This window comes from Manis javanica, chromosome 1, assembly GCF_040802235.1.
Source record: "Manis javanica isolate MJ-LG chromosome 1, MJ_LKY, whole genome shotgun sequence".
Classification (NCBI taxonomy): domain Eukaryota; kingdom Metazoa; phylum Chordata; class Mammalia; order Pholidota; family Manidae; genus Manis; species Manis javanica.
This window is the reverse complement of record NC_133156.1, coordinates 180,030,572-180,055,333: the sequence shown is the minus strand read 5'-3', so window position 1 is coordinate 180,055,333 and position 24,762 is coordinate 180,030,572. Positions and strand designations below refer to the sequence as shown.

Below are 24,762 nucleotides of genomic sequence, written 5' to 3'. Positions count from 1 at the left end.
TAAGAATGCAGCAATCAAGTTTGAGAAAGACAGATGCACCCCTATGTTTATCACAGAACTATTTATAATAGCCAAGAATTGGAAGCAACCTAAATGTCCATCGGTAGATGAATGGATAAAGAAGATGTGGTACATATACACAATGGAATACTACTCAGCCATAAGAAGAGGGAAAATCCTCCCATTTGCAGCAACATGGATGGAGCTGGAGGGTATTATGCTCAGTGAAATAAGCCAAGCGGAGAAAGAGAAATACCAAATGATTTCACTCATCTGTGGAGTATAAGAAAAAGGAAAAACTGAAGGAACAAAACAGCAGCAGAATTACAGAACCCAAAAATGGACTAACAGGTACCAAAGGGAAAGGGACTGGGGAGGATGGGTGGGTAGGATGGGATAAGGGTGGGGAAGAAGAAAGGGGGTATTGTGATTAGCATGCATGGGGGGGGAGGGAGAAAGGGGAGGGCTGTACAACACAGAGAAGACAAGCAGTGATTCTACAACATTTTGCTATGCTGATGGACAGTGACTGTAAACTGGTTTATAGGGGGGACCTGGTATAGGGGAGAGCCTAGTAAACATAATATGCTTCATGTAAGTGTAGATTAAAGATGAAAAAAAAAAAGAAAGAAAGAAAGAAAAGGGGGATTACTCCTTGATAGGATAAAACTAATGGTAAATCAACGATTAACGCATGCTTTAAATATCCTTAATTTTGATCACTTAAAGGGTGTCAGATGATCAGCTATGGAGGTACACTTTCCTGTTAATATTCCTTTCTCTTAAAAAAAAAAAGCAGTTCCTGTGTGGTGACCTCCAATGAGTTCTACACAATGGTATAAAGGGCATATCAAAGTGTGGGCAAAGGGTCTGTTTGTGTTTATAAAGAAGATCAAAGCCTAATTTGGCTACCCAGAAAATGAACTAAGATACAATATGAAGAAGAACTTCCAACATCAGCACTCTCTGGAAGACTCATACCAGAAGATGATCATCAAAAAACCTCCACAAAGATCCAGGTGATGCTGCAGTTGTAGCTGCATCCATCCCACTGTTTCCTGGACTTGCCATTGGAATGAAGAAGGAGATATCTAAGATGGCCTGTGCATACAGTAAAACAACAAATTTGACTGGATCTATACTGTTGGAACTCAACCAAGAATTAGGAGAAGTGCAAGTTGTAGCACTCCAAAATCTTACGACTACAGACTATCTACGGTAAAAAGAACATATGGGATGTGAACAGTTCCCAGGAATGGGTTGTTTTAATTTGTCTGATTTCTCTCAGATTGTTCAAGTACGGTTGGACAATATCCATCATATCATAGACAAATTTTCACAACTGCCTAGGGTGCCTAACTGGTTTTCTTGGCTTCACTGGAGATGGCTGGTAATTATAGATCTGCTTTGGTTAGGTAACTGTATTCCTATTATGTTAATGTGTGTGCGCAATTTAGTTAGTAGTTTAAAACCTATACATGCTTAAGTTACTCTACAAGAAGATATGTCAAAGAAATAATCAATCCTCCCATGTTTTCTTCCATATGCTACCTCTATAGCTTTTCTTCTTCCTTCCTAATTACAACCCTTAAATAGAATTCGTGCCTCATATCGAATTTACCGAGCATCATAATTCCTTCAGGTGGTAAAGATACCTCGAGACAAGTGCTGGGCATAGAAGCCACAGGGCACAAATCTGCAAAGAAGTAAAAAGCTAACCTTTTCAAACAATATGGCCTCTCTCTCACTTACCAACTTTTCATCTCCCTGTATGGCCCCAGAAGATGACTGGTTAGCCAGAGACGGGTAAGATTCCTCAAGGGAGGAACAACCTAAGACAGGCACAGTTGCAGGGGGGCCATCAGGTGAGAAATTGGGGATCAACAGTGGTGAAGCTTAGAACCTCACCCCCCCTGCTTTGAGAGAAATCTTCTGCATCCGTGGATGTTTTAATGCCCTTGTCTAGCTTGGATTAACACATAGTCTACAGGCACACACCTGATCATCTACAATTGCTCTCTTACAACACTAAACTGTTTTCTACCTTTATCTTGCATCTACCTACCACTTCAGCATTTTATTAAAAAAAAATAATAATAATAATAAAGGGAGAAATGTGGGATCCACATATAAATTAAGTATAAAAATCAAACGAATATTCATATTTGACCTGATTGTTTATAGTTCATAATGCGTGATCAAAACCGAAAGTTTCTGTGATGACTGCGCTTGTACTGTTCACCATGTAAGAACTTATTCAGTATGTAAGAATTTGTTCACCACGTAAGAACTTGTTCATTATGCTTCAGAAGATTGAAGACTGACGAGAATTAGGCTTGAGATGGATTAATGATTGTGCATTGAGCGTTGACTCCCCTATACAGAATTTTATTGTTGTTAACAACCATTTGATCAATAAATATGAGAGATGCCCTCTCAAAAAAAAATGACCTTCAATGTGTATGAAACAGAGAATACTTGTATTGTTGAGAAATAATGTGTGAGATAATAATAATTATATGAGAAATAATAAAGCACTCAGATGGGCTGAAATGGAAGACGCCCTGGAATACTAATGCCAGTATCTCCTACCTCCAGAGAAGTGTAACTCAGAGCAGCACCTGTGGTCATGTGTCTGCTGTACTGTTTGAATTGTTGGAGCCCATCTGTTACTGCCAGCTGCAGAGAAGTGCTTTGTGGTCTGAAACAACCTTCTCTCTGCAACATGCGAAGCTCTGAGATGCAGGCCTGCAGTCTAGCAAAGTTCCCTTTCACTTGCTGCAGAGAAAAATGAATCAAAGATGTACATCCTTAGTGACAACAGGTTTCAGACTGTCAGTCGAACTTGATTAATTACTCCCAAGAAAGTCCCTTCCCTTTCTGAAATCTGTTTGTCACCAACATCTACTGAATACCTATTATGTTCTAGGTTTTGTACAAAAAAATCTTTCTTACACCAGAGAAAGGAAAAATTGCAGCCAAAGGGCTTTGATTATGTGGAGTTACCAGAAACAAGAAAGGAAATGTTTTAACCCATTCACTCATCTGAAGAAAGGTCCAATTGTGACTGCTTAGTTTTACTTTGGGGGTGGTCTGCAAATTGGAGATCTAGCAGGGTCATTCTTAAACACTGTCTTTTATTTCTCAGTTAGTCTAGGCACTGGGAGCTTCCTTGTTTCCCAGAAATGAGGATTTTGATGTGGCTGATCATTTCAGAGCTGATCTGCTCCTCACGATCACTTCAGTAAAGATGAGACGCCTGGTTTGGTCTGCAGTCAGCTCAAGGAGCTAACATACAAATCTTCTGGTTCTTCTCACCTTTATAAAACTTGCTATCAGGAAATTATCTACTATAATCTGATTTTAGACCAATGTTACATCTCCTAAGGATATATGCATTTTGAATACATGAAGAATGAAAATTTGTGACACTATTTGAAGGAATTCCAAGAGTCAATAGCAGGTGGATGGTGGGTGGGGAGGTATTATATTTGGGATAAGGAAACATTTCTGATCAAATAGCAGAACTAAACAATATTTGCAAAATGCACATAAACTTTATGAGCATGAGCTACTGCCAGGGTACAAAGGCTGCCTAAGTCAACCCTTGCCCCACTCAGTTTCACAGCTTCTTACTTTGCTTACAAACTCATTTCCTTGAGTGGAAACCCCACAAGAAATGGGACATAATTCTTACACAAAGAGAACTTGCAATTTAGGTAGGAAGATAAGGAACCTACTCAAGAAAAAAATGAGAACAAATGGGACCATTGGTATAGACGAGTTGCCTTCAAGCATTTCTTTTTATATACCCTCTAAAAAAAATCTGAAGAATTACATACTCTTTTATACATTTTAAGTTGACACAGATTTTTAAACTCTAAGTAGTTGCTAAGGATGTTAACTTCCAGCATATTTTACATAACAATATGTAAAAATAAAACTATTAACATCAGTCTTCAAAACATAATCCAATAGAAACTAAATACCACGGTTTGATACTCATCACTATTCAGTTTAAAAAGTATATGAGCAAGTTCTTTTTTCTTCTTAATAGATGGAAATTTATATTATTATTTTTTCTCCTTGAACTCATATTTCCATTTCACTTTTCCCACAGAGTTTATCATAATGTAATAGAATTTTTTCATTGGAAATCTTTTATTGGTTGTCTTATCATATTTCTCTGCATCAAAAATATTTACATATTGTAAGATTTTTAAATTTCCTCTGGCCATAGACTCTAAGGGGTAATCTAGATTGAGTTATTATTAGAATTATTGTTCATATATGATTGATCAAAACAACATATATTATCAATTTTGATATGTAATTATTGGCATTAAGCATGAACTTTAATTGGAAATGCATCTCTTAATGGCATGGACATGTTGGGCTCTCTTTCAATTAGTTCAAGTATGTGTGAATAAATTACTGCTCAAGTGATACAACATTCAGTACCAATTCTATTCCTATTTTCTATTGCTACTGTGCTAAGAAATCTTGTTCTCATAATATGAGATGTCAACCAAATTGTCAAATTCCTTCTGAGTTATACACCAAAAATCACATAGAGATCTACCAATAAAAATTATTTTAATAATCTATCAAACTGCTATTCAATTTGGTCTTCTTTCAGTTTTGTTAAAAATGTGAATCACCTGGTTGCAAAGGATTTTTAATCTAATTATGAGTCTTATTTTCTTATTTTCATACCAACATTTTGAATTATTCTTTTGGCACCCCTGGAAATTTTAAAACCACAAGGCAATTAACCACAGTAAGATTCATAATAGGTGAAAGATATGTACCTCTCATATCTTCCTTTTTATTTTGGATTTTCTTTGTGAAGTGGAAGAAGGGTAACTGTGAAAGTGATGGTAGGAATGGAGGAGCAGATGCCATCACCCTAGGCATAGTTAGTCAAAGAAGTTTTAGGAAAGAATATTAATGGAAACCAGATTCTACATATAATTCTTTATAATTATCTATTCCTGTATGCTCTGGGAAGTCTTCTTGTAGTCCAAGGGGTATGTGTACTCTGGTTTGAAGAGAATGTCACAGATTATAGATACTTTACAAATTTATAAAAGTAAGTGTTGTTGAAAAGGAGGTAATGGAAAAGAAAAATGAATATAGTTGAGGACAAAAACTGGGTAAATACTTGCAACATACATCAGCATGACATTAATATCCTTACTATGTAAGAAGTAACTACAAATAAATAAACTACTGGATATCTGAAACATACTCTTCTACCATCTAACAATATACCTAACAGATAAAGAACAAATATATTTTAAATGCATAGTTGAATTAATAAGAAATTAAAGGAAATACCCAGGTACCACAGTGGGGACAAGAGGCAATGGAAAACCACAGTGTTAAGTAAGTATAAACACTGTCGCTTCATCTGGCTTCATTTGAGGATCTTGGGAACCCAGGATCTTGTGTTTCAAGGGAGCAGAAAACAGGGCCTTAGGGCCACACAAGGAGAAGAGTTGGAACTGCCACCCTGGCTCAAAGTTAAAACTGTACAAAGGTTATTCTTTCAGTGAAAATATGGGCTAGAAAGAATCCACTGGTAAAGGGAGATGACAATTAAAACTTGTTGACTGATGTGAGCTCTGAGTAGAAAAGAATAAGAAATTATCCTGAAAACTAGAAACCACATGCCTTCTTTCATGTGGGTTGGGGATTTGGCTTTATCTGCAGGGTCCAGGAAACCTTAAGTTTAAAATATAACCTAAAGTGGTCCTGGGTTGATAGTACCTCAGGGCACTTGACTCAAGCAAACACATATACTCTCTAGAAGTATGCACCCTAAATTAAGGCCTCAGAGAATTCTTACATTAACATCAGCTAAATCTAAACTCAGAATCAAAATTACAAAATCAGTGAGAAAATAAATGAGTAAAAAAAAAAAGAAAAAAAAAAGAATAAGAGCAGAAACAACAAACAGTAGGATAAGACCAACCATTTCAGATATTGGAATTACAAGTACATTAAAGCACTTTTAGGATGTTTTTGAAGAGAAAAAGGGAATCAAAATCATGAACAAAGAATAAAAAAATCTGATAGGATCAGGCAGACATAAAAAAAATAGGATTTCTAGAAATCAAATTATAATAATTGAAATAAAAAACTCAATGAATGAATAATGGACAGATCGAACACTTCTGAAGAGAGACTTGTTGAATTGGAAGATAAAGCTAAAAAAAATACGAAGGAATACAACACAGAGAAGACAACAAAATGGAAAATATGAAAACCATGTTAAGAGAAACATGGAAGAAAAAGTGAGAAGATCTAATGTTCATCTGATTAGAGTTTCAAAGGGATTGAATATATAACCTAAATATAGAGATAATGGGGAAGAGCAATATTCAAAGAGATAATGGATGGGAAATTTCTAGAATCAACAGAAGGGCATGAACCCTCAGATTCATAAAGCACAACAAATACCAAACAGGAGAAATAAAAATAAATTCAAATAGCAGCAGACTCACAGACTCCAAGAAGGGACTAGCAATTACCAAAGGGGAGGGGTGGTGGAGGGCGAGTCAGGAGGGAGGGAGAAGAGGATTGTGGGGTATCATGATTGGTGCACATGGTGTGTGTGGGGTCATGGGGAAGACAGTGTAGCTCAGAGAAGATAAATAGGGACTCTGTGGCATCTTACTACACTGATGGACAGTGACTGCAATGGGGTATGCAGTGGGACTCAATAATAAGGGTGAATGTAATAACCACATTGTTTTTCTGGTGAAACCTTCATAAGAGTGTATATCAATGATACCTTAATAAAAAAAAAAAGAAAAAAAATTCATACTTAGACACTAGAGCAAAAAAACAGCCCCCAAAGAATCTTAAAATCAGAGATTGAAAAGATTATCTACTAAGAAACAAGTATTAGACTGACAGAAGACTTCTCAACAGCAACAATGCTATCCAGAAGGCAGTATATCCTCAAACCGCCAAGAAAAAAAACAACTCTCAACCTAGAATTGTTAATTCAGTTAAACTATAGTGATGGTTAATTCTATGTGTCAGCTTGATTAGCCACAGTGTGCCTAGATTAAATGTTACTTTTGAGTGTGTCTGTGAGGGTGGTTCCAGATAAATTTAGCATTTGAATCAGTAGACTCAATAAAGTAGATTGCCCTCCCTAAAGTAGGTAAACACATCTAATCTGTTGAGGACCTGAATAGAACAAAAGGCAGAGGAAAGAGGAATTCCTCCTTTTTTTTCCTGCCTACTTCTATGAGCAGGCACATTGATTTTTTTCTGCCCTTGGACTGGGATTTACACCATTGGCTCCTCAGGCTCACAGGCCTTCAGATTGGACTGGAATTACACACCACCAGCTTTCTTGGGTCTCCAGCTTGCAGGTGGCAGATCATGGAACTTAGCTTCGATAATAATGTGAGCCAATTCCTCATAATAAATTTCATAAATCTCCATAATATAAATATATTTATGTATTTTTAAAACTGTAGTAACAGAATGTTAAGGATGAGTTTCTTGAATTGGTTCTGGGGTTTCTGGAATTGGCTCTCTAATCTGATTGGATTTAAAGATGTTAATGACACTATTTCCAGTAGTAAAGAGACCATTGATAGTCCACGGCACGATCTGTCAACAGAGACAAAATATCTGCACTGGATATTTTACACTTAAGTAACCACTCATAAGAAGTAGGAGCTGGGTGACTACAATGTGTTTGACAATTCATTCTTTTGATTGTGATGTCAGTGCCTTTCATTAAGCTTTTGATTGCCAAGACATCTACTTCAAAGATATTCTTCTTGAATAAGCACAACTAGATAAAGAACCAGGCTGCCCCACCCATTAAGTTACTCTTTTTAGAAAGCATTGGTTGACCTAGATAACTGCCTGTTTAGGTAACTCTCAATCAGTTCTCAGACTTGAGCCAATTTACAGACCCAGAACCCTGGAATGAAGGGGATGTGCATCCCCTTGAGGAAGGAGGACAGTACATTACTGCAGATTTATAGTGCTAATCTTTTTTCTAGTCTTCCCCAAAGAAACCTATAGCCTTTTATCAGGATAACTGTATACTGAAGAAAAGGAGATAATCAGAACTTTTGGGGTCTACTGAACACAGGCTCTGAACTGACACTAATTACAGGAGATCTCAAACATCATTATGGCCCACTAATCAGAGTAGGGGTTTATGGAGGTCAAGTGATCAATGGAGTTTGAGCTCAGGTCTGTCTCACAGTGGATCCAGTGGGCCCCCAAAAGCATCCCATGGCTACTTTTTATTTTAGAATGCTTGGAATAGACATAATTAACAGCTGGCAGAATCCCCACACTGGTTCCCTGATCTGTGGACTGAGGGCATTATGATGGGAAAGGCCAAATGGATGCCACTAGAACAGCCCCTACTTAGGTAAATAGTAAACAAAAAGTAATACTACATTCCTGTAAGAATTGCAGAGATCAGTACCACCATCAAGGACTTGAAAGATGCAGAGATGGTGATTCCCACCACATCCCCATTCACCTCCCCAATTTGGCCTATGCAGAAGATAAATGGGTCTTGGAGGATGACAGTGGATTATCGTAAGTTTAACCAGGTAGTGGCTCTAATTGCAGGTGCGGTACCAGATGTGATTTCACTGTTTGAACAAATTACCACATGGTACCTAGTATGCAGCTATTGATCCAGCAAATGATTTTTTCTCCATTCCTGTCTAGAGGTCCCCCAGAAGCAGTTTGCTTTTGGCTGCCAAGGCCAGCAATACACCTTCACTGTCCTACCTCAGGGGTATATCAACTCTCCAGCTCTATGTCATAATTTAGTTTGCAGGAACCTTGATTGCTTTTTCCTTTTCACAAGCTATCACACTGGTCCATTATAGTAATGACAATATGCTGATTGGACCTAATGAGCAAAAAGTGGCAACTACTCTAGACTTATTGGTAGAACATTTGCATGCCAGAGGGTAGGAAATAAATTTGACTAAAATTCAGGAGCCTTCTACCTCAGTGAAATTTCTAGAAGTCTAGTGATATGGAACGTGTCAAGACACCCCTTCTAAGGTGAAGGATATAGGTTTGTTGTTTTGAAGTACAAGAGAGGATATAAAGGTCAAACTGCATTTTAAACAGATGCTCAACTTCTATTTTTAGCTCTACCTTCATTCTTACCTCCAGAAGTATTTGGTTTTGTCAGTTCCAAAGCCTTTGAGGACTAACAAGGTTTGAAAATATTGTCTATTTGAGAATTGGAAAATTCTACCAAATGCAATGATTTTGGAAATATCAAGCTGTTCTTTCTTATATTAATGAGATAATAGGATCAATTATTGCCTGACAGCAGTTGATATAAGTAAAATCAAGTGATCAAGGTAGAAGAGAATCCTCCCTACTTTCTCTAGTGGTAGGCCGTGCACCCAACTCAGCTAAAAACTGCGTCATTTAGAAGCAAGCTAAACAGAAAGTAGGCTAAATCACAACTATGCATTATATTTCTTGAAAATAGAGTCTGATCTTTCAGGAAGTTACTTCTAATCACTTTGATTCTGGAAGTGGTTTTAAAATGCAGGCTTTGCAGAAATATTAATTGCCTAGGATCTGAGGAGCTCATATAGTTTGGCTGAGAAACAATATCTGTATATCAAAGGTTGATGATAAGACTGAAATATGTTACAGCAAGTCTTATATTGTTTTTTGCTTTTTTACTCATCAATTACTTAGGCAGCATTCCATATAGGAACAATAGTTCAGAGCTGAGTTCCAAATCCAAAAGATGGGGTCAGGGACCTATGGGGAGCTATTAGATAAAGAAGGAGAAAATGAGTGGTAGTAAGATAAAGCCTTGTGCCCCTGGGCTGGAGTTCTGCAATTATTTGCAGTCTACAGTCTGAGCAGCCAACTCTCAACTTCCTTTCCTCCTCCTTCCCTAGATTGGAAGTTTGAATTTCCTTTGTGGAAGATTCAAATGTGCGCCAGAAAGTTTCTGAGTTGAAATGAGTGTCCATATGATCACTTCTTCAGCCCATTCCCTTCTCAGTAAATCGGGTACTGAAGCTGGCTATAACATTGTTGGAAGTTATTACCGATTATACCACAAATTCACTTTATCCTAGATCTTCTGGGTGGGTTCCATGATGCAGTCCCTTATTCCGTTAGATGGACTTTGCACAGAAAGTGGAAATTGGGACAAATGGGTTTAGGTCAGTGATTTTCAAAACTCTTTTTATCAGTAGAACCCACTTTTATAAAAAAGATAAAAAATTTACTTAGAATCCCCATATATAAGTTGCATTTTATTAGCATAAATTTATTTTTAATATTTCATTTTCTGTTTTATATATAATACATTCATATGGTTCAAAATTCAAATGTTACTAAGGAATATGTAGAAATATCACCTTCCCACTCTTATCCTTCAGCTAGCTAACAGTAGTTTACTGGAGGCAATCAATATTACTAGTTTCTTGGGTATCTTTCCAGAGATATTTTCTTCACATGAAATGATAAAGATGGTCTTTCTTCTTACCAAAATAGAAGAGATTATGATACTCCTTTGTATCTTGATTTTGTTGCATATTGTATTTGGGCAATCATTTCATTCAGTAGATTAACAAGTATATTAATTTTTATGGCTCTGTAGTATTCCATTAATGGATGGAACATAATTTTATTTAACCAATTTCCTATGATTGACATTAGGTCATTTCCAATCTTTTGCTGCTGCACACAATGCTGAAACAAATAATGTTGTACTTATTTGCAGACTTCCTAGATCAGAGGGTATATAAATTGTGATACTGTCACCAAATTGCCTGTTATAGAAATTGTGTCAATTTATACAACCAGAAATGATGTATGTGTACCTGTTTATATCCTCATGAAAAATGTCATTAAACTTCAAGAAAAGGTGGGTTTTTTTTTGCCAAAATATAGGTACAAAGGCATTTTAATGTAGTTTTAACTTGCATTTCTTTTATGGGTGAGATTGGACATATTTTGATATGTTTTAGGGTCATTTGTATTTCCTTTTCTGAAAACTCTGTATATCATTTCTAATTTCCTATTGGATTATTTGTCTTTATTGATTTTAAGGAACTCTATGTAATTAAGGAAATAAATTCTGAGTGATAGAGAAGTGAACATTTGTCCTTATATTATTATTTGTCTTTTCATTTTATACATTTTTTTGGGCCAAGCACATATTTTCTATTTTTATACAGCTAAATTTATTAATCTTTTATTTTTGGAATTATAGTTAGGAGGGACTTTACTCTCATATTTTTCCCCATGGTCTGTGTGCTAATTATCAATTTATTACCTCTCAGTTCCAAATTCACCCTTCAATATATCTCCATAATAATGGACAGAGTCCCTTCAAGCATTTGTCCATTATAGTAAGCCATAATGTTGAACTTTTTAAGCAGAGGGCACTGGAGGAACACTTCAGGAGGAAGGTACTCTCTTGCTGAAAGAAATTGGGTTTGAGGTCATTTAGTAATACTCAACCCATATGCTCAGAACTGCAGGCTCTTGATGTTATGGACTGAATGTGTCTCCTTAAAATTCATATGCTGAAGCCCTAAATCCCAATGTGATGACATTCTGAGGTGAGGCCTTTGGGAGGTAATCAGGTTTAGATGAGGTCAAGAAGGTGGGGACTGCATGATGGGACTAGTGCCCTTATAAGAGGAAGAGACAAGAGAGCTCTCTCTTCATAGTGCATGCACTGAGGAAGGGTCATTTGAATCCATAGCAAGAAAGCCACTGTCTGCAAGCCAGAGGAGGCCTCTCACTAGAATGTGACCATGCTCACCCCTTGATTCCAGACTTTCAGGCTCCCAGACTGAGAAAATAAATGTCTATTATTTAAGCTACCCAGTCTATGGTATTCTGTTACAGCAGCCCAAGCTAAGACACTGGCAACCTCCCAGCCTGGGCAGGGTAACCACGTTTAAGCAGTTGTCTTAGCATGGACACTGCATGCTTCAGGCCTCCAGTCTGCACTGATGCCTGACACCCTCTGCTCACCTCTCTCCTCAGAGATTTGTCTCCTGTGGCCCTCCCAGTGTTGCTGCTGCTCCAACAGCCTTTTCCAGGTCTCCTACTCACACTGGCATCTACACTTTCTTTGCATGCTTGTGTACTGGCCATTGATTATAGCTCACCTACACCTAGAGCACACTGCTTCCTGCTTTTCCAGTAACTATGGACCATCTCTGGCTTAGGCAAATCAGTGAACTCTGCATTCAGTGAGTTCCAACTGGACATTCTCCAACTGGATCTGAATCCCAGTCTTGGGAAATGGGTGCCCTTTCCAAGTTTATCTTCCCTTGAGATTACTTACTCAGCCCTAGGGTACCATAAAAATTTTGTATCTTACAGTTGCTATATTTACTTTAATATGTTAAACTAAGTTAAAATTCTCTATATAAATTTATCTTGTTTAAATCATTGTGCGGTTTCTGTCTCCTGAATGGATCTAGACTGATATAGTCTGTTCTAGTACTTATATAGTTTTAATTTTTACATTTAAATCTTTGATCCCTCTGGAATTTATACTGGTAGAAACTGTGAGTATGGATCTAACTTAATTTTTTCCTACATGCTATATCTGGTTGACCCAAGCATTTGTTGAATAATTATTCCAATTAATTTTAAATGCCATCTTTATTATACACCAAATTCCCACATGCATTTTAGTCTATCTATTTCTGGACTTCACATTGTATTCTATTGCCTGTCTTTTCAATCTCCAGTATCACACTGTTTGAATATCTGTTTAACGTTAGAGACAAATACTGACCAGCTATTCTTGCTTGTTTTTGTTTCTAATTGAACTTTATATCAGGATATCTAGCTCTCCTGTTGGAAATCTTACTGGGAATAGCATTATATCTACAGATTCATTTAGAGAGAACTCACATCTTTCTTGTCTGAGTATTCAGAAAAATGAAAGACTTTTTGTTCAAGTCTTCTTTTCTGTTTCTCAATAGCATTTTGATGCATATAAATCTGCACATTTATTATTGTTTTCAATTTTAAGTATTTATTTGATCATTTTGGTTATTGCATTGGGATCTTTTCTGCCTTTTTAACTTCTAACTTGTTTTTAGACATGTAAAGGGTATTAATATCCCTATTAATTTTCACACCAAACCACTGTCATGAATTATTTCAGTATTTGAAATAATTTTCTAGTTGATTCTCTTGGATGTTATCATTAATCTGCAAATGACAATCATTTTATGTCACTTCATATTTTTATTTTCTACTTATTTTTCTTGTGCAATTGCATCAGTGAAAAATCTCCATATAGTAACCTTCCTTGTCTTGCATAAGAATATAGTGTCTTTTCATTAAATATGATCTGATTTTTGAGTTTTCATAGATTTTTCAGAAAACAGGCACCTAATCATATTTTATTGAGGTTTTTAAAAACAAAATTGGATCTTGCATTTTATTAAATACTTTTTTTCCAGTATCTATGGAGATGAACACAGTTAAGTATTTAGGTGTATTAACCTAGTAAACTATATTAATAGATTTCCTAATATTGCACCATCTTTTTTATTCCTGATGCATGATCTTTTAATATGAGCTGAATTCTGTTGCCAATACTTTATTTAGAATTCTGAATAGATATTCACAAGTGAACTGGTCTGTGGTTTTTCTTTTAGTGAAATAGCTGTTGGGTTTAAGTATCAGTATTATGTTAGCTTCATAAAAACAATTTGGGAGGGTTTTTTTTCCTGTGGTATGAAACAGTCAGAATACACAGTAATGTCCATTTTTTAAGTTTGGTATTATTCCCCTATAAAACCATTTGGTGCTTTATTTTGGGGGAGGGTAGCTTTTTGACAACTTTCTCTATCCCTTTTATGGGAAATGGCAACTTTAGATTTTTCTGTCTTCTGAATTCACTTTTGTAATTACAATTATATTTTCATGGAGAATTATGCATTTCACCAAGTATCTTTGTAGTTACTTTCCTCTTATTTGTGTATATGTATCTTCTCCTTCTGCCTTTTTCCTAAAATTAACTAATGGTTTATCTATTTCTTACTTTTCTTCCAAAGAATAAATAAGCTTGGATTTATTCATTTGTTCTATTTTCTGTTTTCATATTAATTACTTTCTAATATGTAATAAATACATATTACTTTATTCTTTCTTTCCTTTACTTTTCCTTAGGTTGTTTTTTTTCTAGAGTTGCTGTTTCATTTATTTTCAGTTTTCCATGTTTACTAATGTAATTTAAATTAATCAAAATAATATAGCTTAAAGATATGAATTCTCTTTGTATCGCCTTTTTTGTACCACATAGGTTCTGATAGGTAGTGTGCTATTATTATTATTTTCTAGAAACACTGCAGGTTTAGCTTGCAATTCCTCTTTAACTCAAAAGTTATTTAACAGTTTACAAATTTCCAGGTGGTAGAGACTTTTTGTTCTATAGTTTTGTCATTTATTTCTAGTTTTATTGCAGTGTGTTTATAGAATGTTGAGTGAACTATTTGTACTTTCAGAATTCATTAAATATTTGGATTTATATGTGGCTTAATATATGGCCAACTTTTGTGAATATTACATAAGCACTTCAGGAGGATGGAGATTTCATTTTTATGTATAATCAAATTTCTCTTAAAAATGTTGATGCTATGTTATTTGGTACAGAGGTACTCAAGTGTGATACATTTTCAAGACTCCTCCTCTAACAAGCCTTCTGTGCTGAATATCTTCCATATGTCCTTTTGATAATTCTCTATTCCTCTCTGCTTTGTGCCCTAGCAATAAAGTGTTGTTCTTAGTCTTATTTAGTGCTTTTTCCCTCCAAACTCAACCTTGTCTGATATTAAGGTCATGATCTTTCTTTTGTGGGAGGGTTTGCATTTGCCTAGTATATTTGCATTTCCTTTTATTTTCAACCTTTCTGAATCACTTTGCTGTTGTTTGAAATACAGCAGTTTTTAATAGGTGAGTTAGTACACATATTTATTGATATGACAGGTATGTTTGTTTTTAGTTGTATTATTTTAAGGTATACTCTATTTTCATACCTCTTGAAAAATACTATACAATTTTTGTTTGTACTACATATATTTTTATTGTTATGAAAAAGGTTTGTATTTTTTTAGTGTTTATTTTTATAACTCCATGTTATATAAATATATAAATTAATTGTACAAATTAATTCTTGTTATTTATCAGTATCCATTAATGAACAATGATGAAAATCTCCACTATGAACAATGACAAAACCTGTACATTTTTTTTCTTACTTTTCCCCTCCCTCTCCTGCAGCACTCAATTGTAGTTTACTGTGTTATCTTTATTGGCGTTTACCTTTATACTGCTTAATACAATATATCCTTATTATTTGCCACTTTTAAATGATTCATTAACTTAATAGCTAAATGAATATTAGCTATTAAGGATGAAGAAATAAATGTTATAGCCAAATTAGAGTACTATTGTTCTAAAATCTATTGTAGGTCATGTATAATTTAAATAGATTCTTTGTTCTCATGAAAAGGTGAAAGAATTGGTAAGAACTTCACAATAAAGGAATTTTTCTGAAACTTTGCTTTCAGAGGAGATTAATCATTTTAGTCAGATTTATTTATATTAAGAATATAATGGATATAAAGGGAATTCTAATATTTTAATTATGATTAAAATATTCCTTATAAAATAAGCTCAAGATTATTTGATTATACTCAGAAATTAAATATGGGAAATGTGTTGAGGTTTTCATCTTGGGCAAGATTTCCTATCTGTTCTTCTTTAAATTTTTATTAAGGTATCATTGATATACACTCTTATGAAGGTTTCACAAGAAAACCAATACAGTTATTACATTCATCCTTATTATTGAGTCCCCCCCATACCCCATTGCAGTCACTGTCCATCAGTGTAGTAAGACACCACAGAGTCCCTATTTGTCTTCTCTGAGCTACACTTCTTCCCTGTGACCCCACACACACCATGTGCACCAATCATGATACCCTACAATCCCCTTCTACCTCCCTCCCCACCCACCCTACACCCACCCCTCCCCTTTGGTAACCACTAGTCCCTTCTTGGAGTCTGTGAGTATGCTGCTATTTTGTTCCTTCAGTTTTGCTTTGTTGTTATACTCCACAAATGAGGGAAATCATTTGGTATTTGTCTTTCTCCACCTGACTTATTTCACTGAGCATAATACCCTCTAGCTCCATCCATGTTGTTGCAAATGGTAGGATTTGTTTCTTTCTTATGGCTAAATAGTACTCCATTGTGTATATATACCGCCTCTTCTTTATCCATTCATCTACTGATGGGCACTTAGGTTGCTTCCATATCTTGGCTATTGTAAATAGTGCTGCAATAAACATAGGGGTACATATGTCTTTTTGAATCTGAGAAGTTGTTTTCTTTGGGTAAATTCCTAGGCATGGAATTCCCGGGTCAAATGGTATTTCTATTTTTAGTTTTTTGAGGAGCCTCCATATTGCTTTCCACCATGGTTGTACTAGTTTTCATTCCACCAGCAGTGTAGGAGGGCTCCCCTTTCTCTGCATCCTTTCCAGCATTTGTTGTTCCTAGTCTTTCTATGTTGGTCATCCTAACTGGTGTGAGGTGATATCTCATTGTAGTTTTAATTTGCATTTCCCTGATAACTAGTGATGTGGAGCATCTTTTCATGTGCCTGTTGGCCATCTGCATTTCTTCTTTGGAGAAGTGTTCGTTCATATCCTCCACCCATTTTTTAATTGGGTTATTTGCTTTTTGGTGTTGAGGCATATAAGTTCTTTACACATTTTGGATGTTAACCCCTTGTCGGATATATCATTTACAAATATATTCTCCCATAATGTAGGATGCCTTCTACTCTATTTTTTCATTTATATTTTAAGCTAACTCTGCTGATAGAAAGTATCAGATACTTCTTAGGTTGGAGACAGTGTATTTAAAGAAGATTGGATTGTTCTATACATAAAGTAATGGCATTGTTCCAGTGAATTTCTTGAGCTTTTAACCAGAGTTGAACTTGCTGTTCTTTTGGAAGAAAATTTTGGCTTGCAATTTTTCCTGAGTTATCAGTCAGTGGTTTTTAGTTTAGAACAGTCTGCCTTTCCTAATGGAGTGATTAAGGGATCAAGGGATTCACCCAGGGGCAAATGTACTGAGGAATGCTAGAGACATATAATACAGTCACTTGAGGAGGGAAAAAAAATTCTTTTGCCTTTTGTTTGGGATATGCACTCATCTCCCAAAAGCCTCCTATGCCAGGTAGCATCCATTTTTCCTTCCACATTTCTAGTTTTCTTTACCTCTATTGCCTGACAGAGGATAGAGATATTATAGGCAAATGTGGTCAAGGGACAGACATACTAAAGAAAATGGCACAATAGAGGAACATATCTGTCACATGGCTGTAAACATCATTATCACTTTGGCTTTGTCCTCAGTGTACTGGTAGGATATATAATCACTGGATTATATACATGAGAGTCGTACAACTTCTTTATCCATTCACCAGTTAATAGACATTCTAATTGTTTCCAGTTTGGGACTATTATGAATAATGCTGCCATGAACATTCATGTACATGTATTTGTGTGGATATATGTTTTCACTTCTGTTGGGCAGATTCCTGGGGGTAGAGTTATTGGCTTATATGGAAGTTGTATATTTCCCTGTTTAAGAAATTGATGAACTATTTTCCAAAGTGGTTGTGTCATTTTACCTTGTCATCAGAAATGAATGAGGATATAGTTTCTTCACATTCTCAACATTTCACATTGTCTGACTTTTTAACTGTAGCCATTCTAGTGAATGTATAATGTCACTTTTGTTATTCTTTAGCTTTTTATTTTGAAATAATTATAGGTTTACAGAAAGTTGCCGAAGATGTACAGAGAGATCCTGTGTACTCTTCACACTGTTTCTTCTGGTAGTTACATCTTACATAACTACAGCACAATTTTAAAACCAAGAAACTGACCTTGATATAACATATGCATAGAATTCTATACCATATTATCATATCTGTTGATTCATGCAACCACCATCTCAATCAAGATACAGAATTATTCTATCACAACAAAGATCTCCCTTATGCTACCTCTTTATGGTCACATCCACCCCTACCATCCCTAACTCTTGGTAACCATCAATCTGTTCTCCATCTCTGTAATTTTGTCATTTCAAGAGTGTTATGGAAATAGAACCAATGGGTGTGACCATATGGGATTGGCTTTTTACACTCAGCATAATGCTTTTGAGATCCATCCAAGTTGTGCATGTCAACAGTTCATTTCTCTTATTGCCGGGTAGCATTTTATGGTACGAATACACTAGGTTGTTTAATTCTTAACCTATTGAAGGACATTTAGGTTGTTTCGAGTTTTTGGTTATTACAAATAAAGCTGTTGTTAATATCTGAGTATAGGTTTTTGTGTAGGTGTAAGTTTTAATTTCTCTGGAATATATGTCCCCAAGTGCAATTGCTATGTCATATGATAAGTGTATGTTAGATTTTTAAAAGAAAATTACAAATTATTTTCCAAATGGCTGTCAGTTTACATTCCCAGCAGCAATGTATGGACACCCAGTTTCTCTGCATCCTTGCCAGCATCTGGGATTATTAATATTTTTTATTTTAGCTGTTCTTTAGGTATGTAGTACCCTCTCATGGTCTTAATCTGCATTTCTCTAAAGGCTAGTGATGTCGAACATCTTTTCATGTGCTTATTTGCCATCCATATATACTCTTCAGTGAAATTTCTCTTCAAGCATTTTGTCCACTCTCTAATTGGATTTTCTTTTTTTACTGCTGTGAGAACTTCTTTTTATGTTCTAGATATGAATCATTTGTCAAATATGTGGCTTGGAAATATTTTCTCCAAGTCTGTCTTTTTATCCTTTTGACAGACTTTTTATCCTTTTTCAAAGCAAAAGTTTTTAAAAATTTTGATGAAGTCCAATTTATCAACTTTTTTCTTTTATGGATTGCACTTTTGGTGTCATGTCTAAGAATTCTAAGATCTAGGTCCTGCAGATTTTCTGTTTTCTTCTAAAACTTTTGGTTTTACATTTAAACCTATGATTCATTTTGAGCTACTTTTTTGAATAAGGTAAGAGGTTTAGGTCAAAGTTTATTATTATATTTTTCCCATGTGTATCCAAAAGCTCCAGCACCATTTGTTGAAAAGAATATCCTTCCTACTCTGAACTCTTTTTGCATCTTTGTCAAAAAGTCAGTTGGACATACTTCTTTGGATCTGTTTTTGTGTTCTTTACTCTGTTCCTTTGATTGATGTGTCTATCCTTTCACCAATACTGCACAATCTTGATACCTGTAGTTATATAATAAGGAGAGTGATTCATTTAATCTTATTCTTTAAAAAATTGTTTCAGCTATTCTAGTTCCTTTGCCTTTCCATATAAATTATAGAATAAGTTTGTCTATTTTCAAAAAAATCTTGCTGGTATTTTTATAAGAATTTCATTAAACCTATACATTAAGTAGGGGAAAACTGCTATCTTTATGATGTTGAGTCTACTGATACATGAACATGGTGTAACTCCCCATATGTTTAGATCCTCTTTGATTTATTTCATCAACATTTTATAGTAGTCAGGATGTTTTTACATTTACTCTTAGTTATTTCATTTTAATGAGCTATTGACTACTGGTAGGGCAATATATTTTTCAGTCTCCACTTGTTCATTGGTAAGATATGGAAATTAGAGAGATTAAAAAAATTGTCAAATATATATCACAGTGGTTCAACAGTCCCCCTCCCTTCCACCCTAGCTCATTTCCCTTTCCTTTGGTAACTAGTCATTTCTCAGTGTCTGTGAGTCTAATGCTGTTTTGTTCCTTGTTTTGCTTTGTTTTTATATTCTACATATAAGTGAAATCATATAGTATTTATCTTTCTTTGCCTGGCTTATTTCACTGAGCATAATACCCTCTAGATCCATCCATGTTGTTGCAAATGGTAGGATTTCTTTTATTTTTATGGCTGAATAATATTCCATTGTGTACATGTACCACCTCTTTTTTATCCATTCATCTATTGATGGACACTTAGGTTGCTTCCATATTTTGGTTATTCCCTATTGCACATAGGGCAGTGATAAACATAGGGGTGAATATGTCTTTTCGAATTCGGAACTTTGTTTTTTATTTGTAAATTCCTAGGAATGGAATTACTGAGTCAAATGGTATTTCTATTTTTAGTTTTTGAGGAACCTCCATATTGCTTTCCACAACAGTTACAATTACATTCCCACCAACAGTGTAGTAGGGTTCCCCTTTCTCTGCATCCTCGCCAGCATTTGCTATTTGTCTTTTGGACAGTGGCCATCTTAACTGGTGTGAGGTGATAACTCAATGTGGCTTTAATTTGCATTTCCCTGATGATGTGGAGCATCTTTTCACGTGCCTGTTGGCTATTTGTATTTCTTCTTTGGAGAAGGTCTGTTCAGATCCTCTGCCCATTTCTTAATTGGGTTATTTTTTTGGGGGGTGTTGCAGTATGTGAGTTCTTTATATATTTTGGATGTTAACCCCATATCAGATGAGTCATTTGTGAATATATTCTCCCATACTCTAGGGTGCCTTTTTGTTCTGTTGATGCTGTACAGAAGCTTTTTAACTTGATGTAGTCCCATTTGTTAATTTTTTATTTTGTTTCCCTTTCTTGAGGAGATGTGTTCAGGAAAAAGTTGCTCATGCCTAAATTCAAGAGATTTTATGTTTTCTTCTAAGAGTTTTTTGGTTTCATGACGTACATTCAGGTCTTTACTCCATTTTGAGTTTACTTTCATGTATGGAGTTAGACAATAATTCAGTTTAGTTCTCTTACATGTAGCTCTCCAGTATTCCCAAGACCAGTTGTTGAAGAGGCTGTCTTTTCCCCACTGTATATTCATGACTCCTTCATCATACATTAATTGACCACGTATACATGGGTTTATATCTGGCCTCTCTATTCTGTTCCATTGATCTATGGGTCTGTTCTTGTGCCAGTACCAAATGGTTTTGATTACTGTGGCTTTTATAGTAGAGCTTGAAGTCATGGAGCATAATCCCCTCACCTTTGTTCTTCTTTCTCAGGATTGCTTTGTCTATTCGGGGTCTTTTGTGGCTCCATATGAATTTTAGAAACTATTTGTCCTAGTTCACTGAAGAATGCTGTTGGTATTTTGATAGGGATTACATTGAATCTGTAAATTGCTTTTGGCAAGATGGCCCTTTTGACAATATTAATTCTTCCTATCCATGAGCATGGGATAAATTTCTATTTATTGGTGTCTTCTTCAGTTTCTCTCATGAATGTCTTATAGTTTTCAGAGTACAGGTCTTTCACCTCCTTGGTTAGGTTTATTCCTAGGTATTTTATTCTTTTTGGTGCAATTGTAAATGGAGTTTTCCTGATTTTCTGCTAGTTCATTGTTAGTATATAGGAATGCAACAGATTTCTGTGTATTAATTTTATATCCTGCAACTTTGCTGAATTCAGTTACTAGTTCTAACAGTTTTTTGGTGTATTTTAGGGTTTTCTATGCATAATATTATGTCATCAGCAAATAGTGAGTTTAACTTCTTCCTTACCAATTTGGATGCCTTTTATCTCTTTGTGTCATCTGATTGCTGTGGCTAGGACTTTCAGTACTATGTTGAATAAAAGTGGTGAGAGTGGGCATCCTTGTCTTTTTCCTAATCTTAGAGGAAAAGCTTTCAGTTTTTCACTATTAAGTATGATGTTAGCTGTGAGTTTGTCACATATGGCCTTTATTATGTTCAGGTATGTACCCTCTATAACCATTTTGTTGAGAGCTTTTTTATCATGAATGGATGTTGAATTTTGTCAAATGATTTTTCAGCATCGATTGAGATGATCATGTGGTTTTTATACTTCTTTTTGTTAATGTGGTATATGATATTGATAGATTTATGAATATTATACCATCCTTGCATCCCTGGAATAAATCCCACTTGGTCATGATGGATGATACTTTTGATGTATTTTTGGATTCAGTTTGCTAATATTTTGTTGAGGAGTTTTGCATCTATGTTCATCAGGGATATTGGTCTGTAATTTTCTTTTTTCTTTTTTGTGGTGTCTTTGTCTGGTTTTGGCATTAGAGTGATGCTAGCCTCATAGAATGAGTCTGGAATTATTCCCCCCTCTTATACTTTTTGGGTATTAGCTCTTCTTTAAATGTTTGGTAGAACTTGGTGTGAAGCCGTCTGGATATAGAGTTTTGTTTTTGGGGAGCTTTTTGATTACCAGACCAATTACCAGTTTGATTTCATTGCTGGTAATTGGTCTGTTCAGATTTTCTGTTTCTTCCTGGGTCAGTGTTGGAAGGTTGTATTTTTCTAGGAAGTTGTCCATTTCTTTTAGGTTGTCCAATTTATTGGCATATAATTTTTCATAGTATTCTCTAATAGTTCTTTGTATTTCTGAGGTGTCTGTTGTGATCATTCCTTCTTCATTTCTGATTCTGTTTATGTGTATGTACACTCTCTTTTTTTATTGGTAAGTGTGGCTGGGGGTTTATTTTATTTTCTCAAAGAACCAGCTCCTGTTTTCATTGACCTTTTCTATTGTTTTATTCTTCCCTATTTCTTTCTGGTCTTCATTATGTCCTTCCTTCTACTAACTTTGGGCTTCATTTGTTCTCCTTTTTCTGCTTTCTTTAATTGTGAGTTTGGACTGTTTATTTTGGATTGTTTTTGTTTTTTGAGGTAAGCCTGTATTGCTATGTACTTTTCTCTTAGAAATGCCTTTGCTGCATCCCACAGGTTTTGGGCTATGGAGTGTTTGTTTTCATTTGTCTCCACGTATTGCTTGATTTATTTTAATTTGGTCATTGATCCACTGATTGTTGAGAAGCATGTTTAACCTCCATGTGTTTTTCTTTTCTATGTGTGTGTATGTAATTTATTTCTAATTTCATACTATTGTGGTCTGAGAAGCTGCCTATTACAATTTCAATCTTTTTTAATTTATTGAGGCTCTTTTTGTCACCTAGTATGTGATCTATTCTGGAGAACATTCCATGTGCACTTGAGAAAAACGTGTATCCTGCTGCTTTTGGTTGGAATGTTGTGTAGATATTTGTTAATTCCATCTGATCTAATGTGTTGTTGTTCAGTGCCTCTGTTTCCTTATTTAAATGTTTCCTGTGTGGTTGGTCTATTGATGTAAGTGGTGTGTTAAAGTCTCCTAAAATGAGTTCCAGTTTATTTCCGCCTTTAATTATGTATTTGTTTCACATATGTAGGTGCTTCTATGTTGGATGCATAATGACCCCTTTATCATTATGTAATGTCCTTTTTCTGTCTCGTTACTTTGTTTGCTTTGAAGTCAGTCTATTTTGTCTGATATAAGTACTGCTGCTCCTGCTTTTCCCTCCTATTATTTGCATGAAGTATCTTTTTCTATCCCTTTACTTTCAGTCTGTCTATGTCTTTGGGTCTGAAATGTGTCTCTTGTAGGCAGCATATAGATGAGTCTTGTTTCTTCATCCCTTATGCCACTCTATGTCTTTTGATTGGTGCATTCAGTCCATTTGCATTTAAGGTAATTATTGGTAGGTGTGTACTTATTGCCATTTTATTGTTTAATGGTGATTTTTGTGGTTCCTCTCTGTTCCTTTCTTCCTCCCTTATACTCTTCTCTTGTTATTTGGTAGTTTTCTTTAGTGTAGTGATTGGATTTCTCTCTTTAAGTATTTTGTATAACTGTTATAGGCTTTAGGTTTGTGGTTATTATAAGGTTTATGGGTAGCTTCCTAACTATATAAAAGTATATATTAAGTTGATGATTGCTCTATTTTGAAACAATTTAAAAGTATTTTTTTTCTTCTTCTTCCTCCACACTTTATGTGTTAGACATTATAATCTGCATTTTTTTCTGTATCCCTTGACTGATTTTTGTGTATAGCTGGTTTTACTGCTTTTGTTTTGTTTTGTTTTAATTTTGTTCTTGCTTGGCAAGTAATTGGTCTACTACCTTTACTGGGTTTATTTTCACTGGTGAGAACTCTTTAGGCTTATGAACATTTCCATCTACAGAAGTCCCTTTAACAAAACCTATAATGCTGATTTAGAGGTTATAAATTCCTTCAGCTTTCATGTATCGGGGAAATGTTCAATCTCTCCTTCAAATTTGAATGATAGGCTTGCTGGGTAGAGGATTCTTGGTTGAAGTTTCTTATGCTTGAGTACATTAAATATTTCATGCCATTCCCTTCTGGCCTGTAAAGTTTCTGCTGAGGAGTCTGCTGATAGCCTGATGGGGTTTCCCTTATGAGTAATCTTTTTTCTCTCTCTGGGTGCTTTCAGAACCTTCTCTTTCTCCTTAATCTTTGTCATTTTAATTATATGTCTTGGTGTCTTCCTGGGTCTCCTTTTGTTAGGGGTTCTGCACTTTCAAGAACTGGGTATCTATTTCCTTCCCCAGCTTAGTAAGGTTTTCAACAATTATTTCCTCAAAGAGACTTTCTATCCCTTTTTCTCTTCTCCTTCTGGCACCCCTATTATGCAAATACTGTTTCACTTGGAGCATTCTTTAATTCCTAGAGATTCTTTTTTCTTTCTGTTCCTCAGCTTTGTTGTTTTCCTGTTCTCTAATTTTCATCTCATTGACTGTCTCCTCTACTTGCAGCAATCTATTATTCATTTCCTCCACTGTATATTTCATTTCAGTTACTATAATCTTCAGTTCTGAGTGGCTCTTTTTCAACTCTTCT

At 35.3% G+C, this 24,762-nt stretch overlaps 1 protein-coding gene across 2 annotated transcripts in view; it reads right to left on the bottom strand.

Annotated features, from left to right (window-relative positions):
* M1AP (meiosis 1 associated protein) overlaps positions 1 to 24,762 on the bottom strand; it is a 97,208-nt gene that overhangs the window by 58,883 nt on the left and 13,563 nt on the right. Inside the window, exon 3 of one of the 2 annotated variants that reach the window (XM_073242155.1) lies at positions 2,593 to 2,778. The exons of the other annotated variant lie outside the window; for it this stretch is intronic. Coding sequence (XP_073098256.1) covers positions 2,593 to 2,778 — 186 coding nt within the window. The remainder of the gene's footprint in view (positions 1 to 2,592; positions 2,779 to 24,762) is intronic. 2 annotated transcript variants of the gene reach the window in all.